This window comes from Canis lupus, chromosome 27 (genome assembly GCF_048164855.1).
Source record: "Canis lupus baileyi chromosome 27, mCanLup2.hap1, whole genome shotgun sequence".
NCBI classification, from domain to species: Eukaryota; Metazoa; Chordata; class Mammalia; order Carnivora; family Canidae; genus Canis; species Canis lupus.
In genome coordinates this window covers 45,416,740-45,429,012 of record NC_132864.1, presented here as the reverse complement: position 1 = coordinate 45,429,012, position 12,273 = coordinate 45,416,740, and the positions used below count along the sequence as shown (strand labels likewise).

General features: G+C 47.8%; 1 protein-coding gene across 33 annotated transcripts in view; it reads left to right on the top strand.

Moving 5' to 3' along the window:
• The first annotated feature begins 354 nt into the window (after positions 1-354).
• ZWINT (ZW10 interacting kinetochore protein) overlaps positions 355-12,273 on the top strand; it is a 56,542-nt gene continuing 44,623 nt past the window's right edge. For 16 of the 33 annotated variants that reach the window (XR_012019623.1, XR_012019624.1, XR_012019621.1 and 13 more), the window contains exons 1-8: positions 359-430; positions 900-990; positions 1,083-1,206; positions 1,350-1,516; positions 1,646-1,702; positions 2,241-2,383; positions 2,459-2,618; positions 2,845-2,915. Coding sequence is in view for 14 of the 33 variants with exons in the window: in XM_072803742.1 (XP_072659843.1) it covers positions 384-430; positions 900-990; positions 1,083-1,206; positions 1,350-1,516; positions 1,646-1,702; positions 2,241-2,383; positions 2,459-2,618; positions 2,845-2,915 (860 nt within the window). In the remaining 19 variants the exon portion in view is untranslated. Of the gene's footprint in view, positions 431-899; positions 991-1,082; positions 1,207-1,349; positions 1,517-1,645; positions 1,703-2,240; positions 2,384-2,458; positions 2,619-2,722; positions 2,806-2,844; positions 2,916-5,039; positions 5,255-5,727; positions 6,450-12,273 lie in introns of those variants that run through there. The other 17 variants (XR_012019635.1, XR_012019634.1, XR_012019633.1 and 14 more) reach the window with 5 other exon arrangements.

The window sequence follows — 12,273 nt, the reverse complement described above, 5'->3', positions numbered from 1 at the left end:
ACTCGTTCTCTGGGTCCCGCGAAGTCGGAACAGACCTCGCTCCGCAGCCCCGGCCCCGCCCCCACACCCGCCCCTCGGCCCCGCCCCCGCCCCTCGGCCCCGCCCCCGCCCCTCGGCCCCGCCCCGCCCCAGCTCCGGCACCGCCTAAGGCCGCGCGCATGCGCAGAACGCCCGCTCGCCGGCCACGCCCTGCCACGACCCCGCCGGCGCCAAACATCCGGCGGGCCGACCGTTCGTCCGCGCTGGCCAATCAGAGTGCACTCTGGCCCTTAGATCCCGCCCCACCGCGCGCGCAGCCAATCGCCGGTCCCGGCGCGCAGCGGCGGTGAATTCAAAGGGCGGTGGGGGCGGCGGGCGGAAGAGCCGAGGCTCGGGCGGCGGGGATGGCGGAGGCGGAGGCGGAGGTCGGGGCGCGCGCCCAGGCGCTCGAGTAAGCCGGGGGACGGCGGGGAGGGCCGGGGGGGAGGGCTGCTCCCGGCCCGGGGTCCCCGCGCGCCGCCTGCCTCGGCCACGCAGGACGCGTCTGCCGGGGTCGCTCAGCCTCCGAGGCCGCGGCGCGCGCACACCGGCCCCGCTGGGCCGCCGGGTCGGGGCGCCGCGGTCCCGGGGGAGGCGGGGGGGGCGGGCAAGGTGCCGGCGCCAGCCCAGCGCGGCCCCTCCCTTCCCGGCCCCGCGTCTCCGACTGACTCCGGAGATGGCAGCCCCCCCCGCCCCCGGCTCTGCCCGCCGTGCTCAGGCAGCGGTCCCGTGTCCGCCCTGGGCCTGTGCCCACAGCCCCGCGGCCTGCAGCTCAGGGCAGCTCCGCGCCTCCGCGCAGGGAGAGCCGTTGGGGCCTGTCCGGCGCCCCTGAGTCTGTAGCACCCGCCCCCCCTCCGCCCCGCCCCATCTCTTGCCCTCAGGGCCCTGGCCGCGCTGGGGGACATCCTGGAGCCCGTGGGCCGGCAAGAGGAGGTAGAGCTGCCAGCCCAGATCCTGGCGGAGTTCGTGATGGTAAGTGCAGCACGAGAAGCTAGGGACCGCCCCCAGGGCCCCGGGGCAGCGCCCACTCCGCCTGTGCTGTCCCCTGCCCACTCCCCGAACAGGACTCCCGGAAGAAGGACAAGCTGCTCTGCAGTCAGCTTCAGGTAGTAGACTTCCTGCAGAACTTCCTGGCTCAGGAGGGCATCGTCCAGGGACTAGACCCCTTGGCTTCTGAAGACACGAGCCGTGAGTAGGCGGGGGGGCTGGGATGGGAAAGGAGCAGACGCCTGTCAGGTCAGCTCCTTGGTTGATGGGAAGACCCAGGCCTCGGTGTTGCCGACGGGCAGGCCAGTCTCCCTTGTGTTCTGATCCGTGGTGGCTCCTTTCAGGGCAGAAGGCACTTGCAGTCAAGGAGCAATGGAAAGAGCTGAAGGCCACTTACCAGGAGCACGTGGAAGCCATCACAGGTGCCCTGACCCAGGCCCTGGCCAAGACGGAGGAGGCGCAGAGCAAGCGGGTGCAGCTCCAGGAAGCCCTGGAACAGCTCCAGGCCAAGGTGCAGCCAGGCTGAGGGATGGAGGGAGGAGAGGGCAGGCGTGCTGGGTGGGACCCACCAACCACCTCCCAGAATCCAGCTAGGAGAACACTCCTCCTCTGCTTGTTCCCCTCTTGTGCTTACCTGCAGAAGCAAGTGGCCATGGAGAGAGCGAGAACAGCCCAGAAGCAGTGGCAGCTGCAACAGGTAGGTCCACACCCCGAGGAGCATGTTCCATTCCTACCACTACGCCATTGCATGGGCTCTGTCATCTGCCTGAAAGACCTCTGCCCCCCTCTTCCCTCGTGAGGCATGTAGCATGGGTGGTAGCATAGAGGTGCCAGCACGGCCTCAGTGGTAGTGTTGCCGCTCACTGTGCACGACGTCGGGCCGTCCCCTCACTTCCTGTGCTGCTCCTATGTCTGTGAAGTGGAGGCAACACTAGCACCTGCTCTGTAGGATTAAGTTGATCAAGTCATTAGTGTAGCAAGTACTGGAAGGAACACTCTGCACATATGGCAGGTAGCAAACTAAGTGTTACCATTCTTGTGTCTGTGTCCTCCAAAATGCGTCACACTGGGATAGTGTGTTCTGACCCTACTATTTCTCTAGGCCCCTTGTTTTGCCTGAGGGTGGGTAGGGTCCCTCTTTCCATCTGTGGGTATCCGCCCCAAGTTGGATGTAGCCTGGAGTGCTCTGAGACGGGCGAACCTGGCGAGCTGTGTCTGGTTCTCATTCCTCTTAGGAGAAGCGTCTGCAGCATCTGGCAGAGGCTTCAGCAGAGGTGAGACAGCGGCAGAGAGGAGCTCAGCAGGAGCTTGAGCGGCTGCGTCAGGAACTTGGAGCCTTACAACAGCAGGCCGGGCAGAAGCGGGACAGGCTTCAGAGGTGAGGCTGGGAGTGTGGGCTGCCGACCCAGCGTGCCCCAGTTTCCTCCCTCTACCACCCACCTCTTCCTGCCAGGCACCAGACCTTCCTCCGGCTGCTGCACATACTGCAGGGTGAGCCACTGCTCCCCGGGGCAGAGACGGAGCGGCCTCAAGAGCTGGGTATTCCTGAGGCTAAGCCCCAGGAGCAGAACACTGGGGATGCTGTGGGGAAAGACAGGAGTGTGCCATCCCAGGTGAGTGAGCGATGGGCAGGAGCAGGGACGGGGATGAAGAAGGCAGGAGACAGGCCTTACTGCCCACCCCCACCCCCGACCCATACCACATTTCCCTTCCCAAGGCCGATGGCCTGCAGCCTGCCCGAGGGACAAGCTCACGTTGGTTTCCTGAGGGACAGCAACATGGGAAAGGAACGTAGAGCAGGTAAGACACTGGCTCAGACCCTTGTGTCCTGGATTGCAGGTACGGTGGAGGGAGGACCTGGTGTCTCCTGTCTCTGCATCAGAGCTCTGTTTCCACCAAGGGGATTGCAGGTGGGAAGGGGCAGGGACTTAGCTTGTGGTTGAAGCACAGCCCCATGTCCTGTGCCCAGTCTGCCCTGGGCTAACCCCTCTCTGTCCTCCCAGCCCCTCCGGTCCCACCCTTTTTGCCGGGTGGACGTGAAACTTCTGAGTACAGCCTGATTTCTGACCGTGACCCAGGTGCAGGTGGGCTCTGGGTTGTTGATGAAAAGCCGTAGGGCTCTGTGAGTTCTCTCTTTTGTGTTCACATGTTGGTGGGAAGAGCCACACACTGAAAGGCCAACAATGTGACAGGTGCTGGGACGGGCGTGAATGGAGAGGGTGCTGGTGGGACGGGGCCCTGGCCTGGAGCCTTGGGGCTTGCTCGTCCAAGTCCATAGGAATCACACGGGCTGAGCTGATCGGTTCTGGGAGGGGGAGAAGGCCTTGTGCAGGTGGCTAGATGTGGGAAGGTCATTTTAATTGCTGACCCAGATATTGATGGAATCTGTGTTTTGCGCTGGGCCCCTTGCCATGAACTGGAGCTACAGCAGTGGGCTTGTCTGATGAGTCCTGCGCTCTGTGGAGCATCCTGAGCACGGACGTGTAAACAGGTCAATACCTGATTGCAGGGTGTGGCAAACGTGCTGAACACCAGCTATAACAAGAGCATGATGAATTCAGAGCCGTGGTAAGAGAGCGGAGAGACCCTCCTCTCTCTGTGAGTTCACACACACAAATATGTGTTGTGTGTGTGCGTGCGGTGCTGGGCGTAGGGCCAGCATGGGGACGGCGTGGAGACGGGAGACCAGGGCCCTGGGAGCCCGTTGTCCACCTGCGGACAGGACTAGTGTGTGCAAGAAAGACCTAGGCTTCTTTGAGAAAGACGCACCGGGGCCTTGTGGCGAGAGGCCATGGTCTGGTGTCTCAGGCCAGGTGCCTTCTCTTGGGAAGAGGTTGGGATCCTCGTGTGCACTCGGATCATATGCTCTGCTCCTCTCCCCAGTTGTCCTCTTAAATGCCTTGGCCTCATTACGTAGGGCGTGCACAGATCCTGATCCTAGAGAAGTGCCCTCAATCCTCAGACCCCTCACTCCATCCTGATGTGGTCCTCGAAGACCTCTAATATCCACCCCACTCGGTGCCTACGTAAGGGCGCCAAGGCATTTAAAAGGACGTTGGAAGGAAGAACAGAGCATCTGATGAGACTGCACGTGGTCCTGAATGCAGCCTTCTAGAGGTCTGCCTGCCTCCGTCCTGCCCCATCCCCCACGTTCAGGTTTATGTCTGTCATCTCGTAGACCCTGAAGCTTTTACAGCAGGCAGAGGGAGCAGGAGCATGCCCTGGGAATGGAGGGTCTGCTGGGGCCACTGGGGTGTGGGGTGGGATAGTGCTGAGTCACATTCCCTGCACATGGCGAATGTACCCCCTGCAGGGCTGCGTGCAGAGGTCAAGGATGATAACCATGAGATGCTCCTGGCGAGTCAGGGACTGGGAGAGACGGGGCTGAGACGGACACAGTCCACCTGTGAGGCCGAAGGGGAGAGGGGCCTGGGTGTTTCCTGGCCGGGGTGGTCCATTGCCTGGATCCTTGGGTCTGACTCCCACTCAGGAGTTGGGGTTTCATGTAGAGCTGGATCTCAGAGGCCCTGGTACACTATGTGCAGGGTGGGGGGCTTCCCCTGGGAACCTGTGTCTTGCACGCAGACGCAGAGCCCTGTGAGTGGATGGTGTCCTCTTCCTCCTCCATGTGACCAAGGTCGAAGGTCAAGGGATAGGGAGACCAGTGAGGGACAGGGAGGGAGGGATGCTCTGTTCACCACAAAACGGGGAGTGGCCCTAGTCCCACCACAGAAAAGCTCTCTGATTTCCATAAGAATGAAGTTTTCCTTTCAAACAAAATTTCTGTTGGTGGCAAATACTATTTTGCTGTGGCTGTTTTTTTTTTTTTTTTTTTTTTTTTTTTGAGTTTTTACTTCCTATTTCCTAGCTACTGTAATATTTTTCTATGAGTTTCTCATTTCTAATTTTTTAAACTTATTGGTATAGTTGTCATGATATTTTTTATCTTAAGATCTGCAGCCTGTTGTAGGATGGCCTGATTATATTCCTGGTGTTTTGCGCCTTATCTGACTTTCCCTTTGATCTATCTTCAGACGTTCATTCATCTCAAATATTTCAAGAGTCAGAGCCGGCTTCGTGATCCACTGTCGTATGTCTACTCTGACACTCATCGGTTTGTACTCCTGTCTTGGGCCTCTCCTACGTTCTCTCTCGTACTTTTTTCGTAAACATCTAATTTGTATCGGTTGATAACTGTGTGTATTTGGATCTTGATGTGTTTTCTCAAATAAACCTGGAAGGCTATACATTTCTTTTAGTTTTCTCTAAATATTTGTACATTCACTTCACAGAATTTTCTGTTTCTCATTATAATGATTTGATTTGTGAGTTTCTTGGGAAGATAATGTAAATTTATTCTAATTTGGTCGGAGAACATCATCTATATAATAAAAACTTTGAAATTTGACGAGGAAAGTAGTTGCGGCCGTGAATGCGGTCTGGCTCTGTGTCTTTGTGTTTCACGTGGAGGTGAAAAGCGTGTCTGTTTAGGAATTGCCACCTGTGGTGGTTTTTGTGCATCTGTTAGGTTATGCTTGTTACGCTTTCCGTTAATCTTCTATATACTTACTTTTTGCTTTCTGATGATCACCTTCCGAGGGGTGTGTTGGGGTCTCCAGGTAGGAGAGTGGATTTATTTCCTACAGTTCTGGTCAATGGCTCTATGTGCTCTGTGGCTACTTTCTTCGGGCGCGACAAGTTTACACCGTGTCTTTCTTCCAGGCTGGATGTGGCTGTTCCGTGGGGGCCACCTTCATCCCCGGCTGGGCCCCGGCTCCAGGTCTGATGGACACCAGCACCGCCTGGCAGCTCCCCATTCATCCTTTGCTTGCACGGCTCCTACAACGTTTTCAGTTTCAACCTTTCTTTATCCTATGTTTGTCACTTTTAGTCTATATTTAAACATCTAGTTTCATAATTTTTGTCCCTAAGATTTCGTATTTGTGTCCATTTTTACTTTCTCTCTTGTGTTTTATAAATTCCTTTTTTGCCTTTGGTTTTATTTTTTTATCATTTTGTTCATTCCTTTTATTGTTTTTCTTCTGAAGTGCCTCACTGATGATTATTCCCGCTTAGCTTTGGTAGTCAGTAAAGTCTAGAGTTAAGTGTAAGGGGTCTCCATCTCCCTAAACAAGTACGGAAGCTTAGATGACTTGACCATTGACGATACCCTGAACTAATGAGGTATTTCTGTGCAGTGTATTCCTTCTAGCTTATTCTGTTCTCGCAGCCGGACTTCCTGTTCTGTACGGTGTTTTGTGCACATTCACTCGTTTACTTTGGTTTGTTTTGCCCACTTGATCTTTATACGTCAGGGCTCTCCTATGGGCATTCATTTGTTTATTCATTCATTCTGCTTGCAGTTTGTTGGGCTTGCTGTTCCTATTCTTTTGAAGAAGAATAAGGGAAATCGTATTTGATTAAAAGTTTGGTTGCTATCATGAGATTTTCTGTTTTACTCCTTCCACACATCTCTACCCCATCTCAGGAATTTTCAGAAACTAATTCGTTAATTAATTCTAACTGTTGGAGCGGTGGTGGCGGCGGTCTGCAGAAGTGGGTAGTGAAACAAATGTGACGTTTATAACAAGGAAGGGCTGGTAGGGATTCAGTAATTCTGATAATCATTATTAAAAGTCGTATACCTCTTGTCTAGGAGAACAGCTAAAGCTGTGGGGTTCCATGTGCCTCAGGAAACAGTTTTGTTTTCTATCTAAGTAATGAAATTAGTTTTGTTTGCTCTTGGATACTATCCACGGTGTTACTGGTGTGAGTCACAGCACCTGCCGTCGAGCAGTCACGTTGCCGAGCTGTACGGGGGACAGTCTGGCAGATGGTAGTGAGAATCTCCTTACAGGGTTTGCAATTTCTGGCAAATATCTTGACTTGTTTGTTCTTCTGAAATTGTGTGTGTGTGTGTGTGTGTATGTGCATGTGTGTGCACATACCCAGTCATATTCATGCAAGATGTGTTCCTTTATATTCTGAGAAAAAGTTGATAATTACATGTATATTCAGAATTCTACTGACTCGATAATTTTTTTCTATTAGTATTTGTTGATGATGGACTTAAACTTTTCTAAGCACCTATATGTCAGTTACTCTTCCATTTTTTAATAAAAAATATTTTTGACATGTAACATTGAGTAAATTTAGTATGTAAAACATCTTAATTTGATAGTATATGTCTTATACAGTGATTGCCATTGTGGTGTAGAGGTCCATAGTGAGCACCTCTGTCACACTATCATTTCTTCTAGTGGTTGGGATAATTCTAGTCTCAGCAAGTTTGAGGAGGATCTTACAAGACCGTCTCTGTTCATTACGCTGTACATTAGATCTTTAGGCCCTATTTACTTCTCAGTGCAAGTGTGTCCCTTATGCAGTGTCAGTCCTATTTCTCACCCCCTCATCATTGGGTAATCACGAATTCTGTTTTCAGGAGTCTGGCTTTTTTAGATTCCACATGCAAGTATCTCATCCATTACTTGCCTTTCTGTGACCTACCTCACAGTATAATTACTCAAGGTCTATCCATGTTGTCTCAAATGGCAAGATTTCCCTCATGTGGCTGGATAACGTATAATATGTGTATATACGTGAATAGATACCATATACATGGATAATATTAAATATAACATAAATGCATCGCATCAGTTCATCCAAGGATGAACATCTAGGTTGTTTCCGCATCCCCTCTATTATGAATAATGCTGCAGTAAACATGGGAGTTCAGATATGTCTTTCAAAAATTGTTTTCATTTCCTTTTTTTTTTTTTTTTTTTTTGTTTTCATTTCCTTTGGGTGTATACATAGAAACAGAGTTGCCAGGTCATGTGGAAGATATGTTTTTAATTGTTGAGGAACGTCTGTATTATTCTATATATTGGCTGAACCAATACACATTCCCACCAACGGTTAGAAAGGGTCCCCTTTTCTCCACATCCATACGTGTTGTGTCTTCTTGATACGAGCCCATCTAACAGGTATGAGGTGATACCTCAGGGTGGTCTTTTTTTTTTTTTTTTTTTTTAAGATTTTATTTATTTGTTCATGAGAGACACAGAGAGAGAGAGGCAGAGACCCAGGCAGAGGGAGAAGCAGGCTCCATGCAGGGAGCCTGACATGGGACTCGATCCCGGGGCTCCAGGATCAGGCTCCGGGCAGAAGACAGTGCTAAACCGCTGAGCCACGGGGGCTGCCCCTTGATTTGCATTTCCCTGATAAGTGATGTTGAGCATTTGTTTATGTACCTGTCTGCAATGGATGTCTTTTGAGAAGTGTCTGTTTAGTTACTGTAGCCGTATATTGTTTTTAATCATACTGTTTGTTTTTTTGTTACTGAGTTGTCAGAATTGCTTATTTTTTGGATATTAACCCCTGTTAGATATATGTGGTTTGCAAAAATGTTCTCCCCTTCTGTAGGTTGCCTTTTCATTTTGTTACTTGTTTTTGTTTCTTTGTTTTGCTGTGCAGAAGCTTCTTAAGCTTTATATACTCCCATTTGCTGATTTTTGTTTTTGGAATAGTTTGAGAATACTTGGCATTAATTCTTCTTTCAATGTTTGTTAGAATTTACCGGTGAAGCCATCTGCTCCTAGAGTTTTCTGTGTTAGGTATTTGATTACTGATTGAATTACTTTAGTAGTTATTGGTCCGTTCAGATTTTCTCTTTTCCTTATTCAGTCTTTGTGTATATTGTGTTACTAGAGATTCATCCATTTCTTATAGGTTTTACTTGCTGGCATATGTTTGTTTATCATAGTGTGTTAAGATCCTACATATTTCTGTATGAATTGATTTCTAATTTTATTTATTTGAATCTTCTGTCTTTTTAGTCTAGCAAAAGATTTGTCAATTTTGTTTATCTTTTTGAAAAGCCAGCTTGTAATTTCATTGATCCTTTCCATTGTTTTTTTGGTCTCTATTCCATTTATTTCTCCTGTGATCATTATTATTATCTTCTTTTTGCTAACTTTGAACTTAATTTGTTCTTCTTTTTCTAGTTCCTTCATGTAAAATTAGTTTTTTTATTTGAGATCATTCTAATTTCTTAATGTTTGCATTTATCACTATAAACTTTCTTCCCAGAATTGCTTTTGCAGCATCCCATAGGATTTGATATATTTCCATTTTCTTTTGTTTCCGGATAATTTTTTATTTCCCTTTTGATTTTTCCTTTGATCCAGAGGTTGTTCAGAAGAGTGTTGTTTAGTTCCCACATATTTGAAGAATTTTCACTTTTTCTCTTATTTTATTTTTCTAAAGTAGCCTCCACACTCAACAGAGGGCTTAAACCCACATCACCCACATCAAGAGTCGCGCACTCTACCAACTGAGCCAGCCAGGCACCCTTCAGCTTTTCTCTGCTGAGTCCTCATTTATACCATTGTGGCCAGAAAAGATCCTTGATATGATTTCAGTCTCCTTAAATTTGCTAGGATTTGTTTTGCATCCTGTCATACGATGTTCCCTAGAGGATGTTCCACGTGCACTTGAGAAGAATGTGTATGCTGCTGCTGGGGATGGGATGTTGTATGTATGTCCGTTAGCCGTTTGGTCTAAGACGTGGTTCAATACCAGTGTTTCTTTGTTGATTTTCTGTCTAGATCATCTCTCCATTGCTGACCTTGGAGCGTTGAAGTTAACTAGTATTTTTGAGGTGGTGTCTGTTTCTCCCTTCATACCTGTTCGTATTTGCTTACTGTGTTTAGTTGTCCCAATGGTGAGTGCATAAATGTTTATGATTTTATCTTCTTGATTTATTGAGCCCTTTATCATTATATGACAGCCTTCTTTGTCCCTTGTTACTGTTTCTGGCTTGAAGTCTATTTTCTCTGATTATATATGGGTACTCTTGCTTTTTTTAGATTTCCACTTGCATGGAGGATCTTCTTTCATCTCTTCACTTTGAGCCTGTGTGTGTTGAGAGCTGAAATGACCCAACGTATGTTTGGGTCTTGTTTTTTTATCCATTGAGTCACTCTGTGCCTTTGATTGGATAACTCAGTCCACTCATTTTGGAGCGATTATTGATAGGGAAGGACTTGCAATGGCCAACTTACTGTTTGCTTTCTGGTGGTTTTCCATGGTGATTATTAGCTCAGTGCCCCTTGCCCCTCCTTTTTTACTGTTTTGTGAATCTAGTCTAAATTTTTGCTTTGTGACTGCCATGAGGTTTATGTAAAACATGTCATAGATAAAACATCATTTTATGCTGAAAGCAGCTTATCTTCATTCCTTTATAAAGGCTCCACCCTTTTATTCCTCCCCTTTTTTTTAAATGTCAGTTTACTGATTTTATAATGTGAATTTGTTGACAAAGTATAGTAGCAACAGTGCTGTTATAATGCAGGGCTAGGGTTTTCCGATTCTGTAGCAGGGTGTGGTGTCCTTTCATAGGTTTTTGCGTCACTGATTAGCATCTTTTCATTTCAGCTCAAAGAACTCCTTTTAGCATTTCTTTCAAGTCAAGTCTTGTGGGGACTTTGCTTTAGCTTTTGTTTATCTGGAAAAGCCTTTATTTCTCTTTCATATCTGAAGGGTAGTTTTGCCAGGTAAAGTACATTTGCCTGGCAATTTTTATTTTTCAGCACTTTGAATATGGTATTCTACTCTGTCCAGGCTTGTGGAGTTTCTGCTGAGAAATCTGCCAATAGGGTTCCTTTGCTGGATTACTTTCCTTTCCCTGGCTGCCTTTAAGGTTCTTTAGCATTGATTTTCAACAGTTTCATTATAATAAGAAGATCTTTTTGCATTGAGATAATAGGGTATTGTCATTTTGTGGCCTCATACCAATTTCTTCCCAGGTTTGGGAAGTTTCCAGCTATTATTTCTACCTCCGTTCTCCCCTTTGCTACTTCTAGTACACCAGTTACTCTTGTATTTGCCTTTTTGGCGTTTTTGATTGAAATTTACAGCTTTTGCAGGGTTTCTTCACTATTTAAAATCTTAGTTTTCTCTCCTCATTGAACTGAATTATTTCTACATCTCTATCCTCCAGGTCACTTACTCTCTTTTCCATCTCGTCTGCCAGTTATTTATGCTTCATTCCCTATCTCATTTATTGAATTATTCAGTTCTAGAATTTGTTTGGCTCTTCTTTATAACTTTAATAATCTCTTTGATAACTACTCTGTTCATTAATCTTGTTCCCGAGTTCACTGAATTACCGTCTTGAGCTTTCTTGTAGCTTGTTGAATATCTTCACATCAACTACTTCAAATTCTTTTATCAGTTAGATTGTAGTATTCTGTGCCTTTGGGTTTGGCTGCCAGATAATTATTTGTGTGCTATCCTATTTCCTTGATTGTTCATGGTGTTTGAAGACATGGACTTCTGCTTCAGCGTTTGAAGTAGCAATCACCTTCCTTAATTAAGGTTTTATGTGTACTTTGGATCTTCTGATTTAACAGGGTGGCCATTAGAAACCTTTCTTTTTCATTGTGGAAGGTGGCGCTGTAGCTCATTGGTGGTTTTTCCTGTAATAGTTGGTTCTTGTGGATGCATTTGGCTGGTGGCAGAGTGGGGGGAGTTGTGGGCTTGGCATCTGGGGCTTTGGGGTGCCCTGGGCCTGGCATTGCATCCTCACGTGGGACGTATCCAGAGGTCCATGGGTGGTCCTCCTGCTGAAACTCTGAAGCAGATGGCAGGAAACCCGTTCCTTCACTGCATGTTGGTATTCTCTGTTGACTCCTTCCCCTTCCTCTTGTCCCCTCAGTCACAGGTCCCTCCTCATAAACCCAAGTGCTACTGGGGGGCGAGGGGTCCGTCCTGCTACGGCCTCTGCAGCTGCCTCCAGTGTCAACTCTGCCAACGAGGGGCATGGTGTGGGCCTTTGCCGTGCAGCGTGTGTATCTCTAGAACTTAGTTCTCAGTCGCTAGGGTGAGATATCTTTGTTAAATACTCTTCACAAACTGTGTTTTCTATCAGACATCTTTTACAATATTTAATTTTTGTTTGGAAACCTAAGTTTAAAGCTGTTTAATGTTGTGTTGTTTCTTCTAGCTAGATATCTTACATATATTCTAAGCTATGAAGGCAGGTATTATTCTCTCTTTATAATTTAATTTTACTGTTGTTTTCTAAGGAGTCGTTTATTCTAATCATGAAGACACCTGGCAGCTATGGGAAACCTTTCTCACTTTATTGTAGTAGTGATTGCCATCCATAGTCTGCTGCTTTTTATCTGAGTATCCAGTTTATTTGTAAAAAATTGACTGGACATACTAGCTCACTTTAAAGTTTGTATTAGGGGCAGAGTTCAC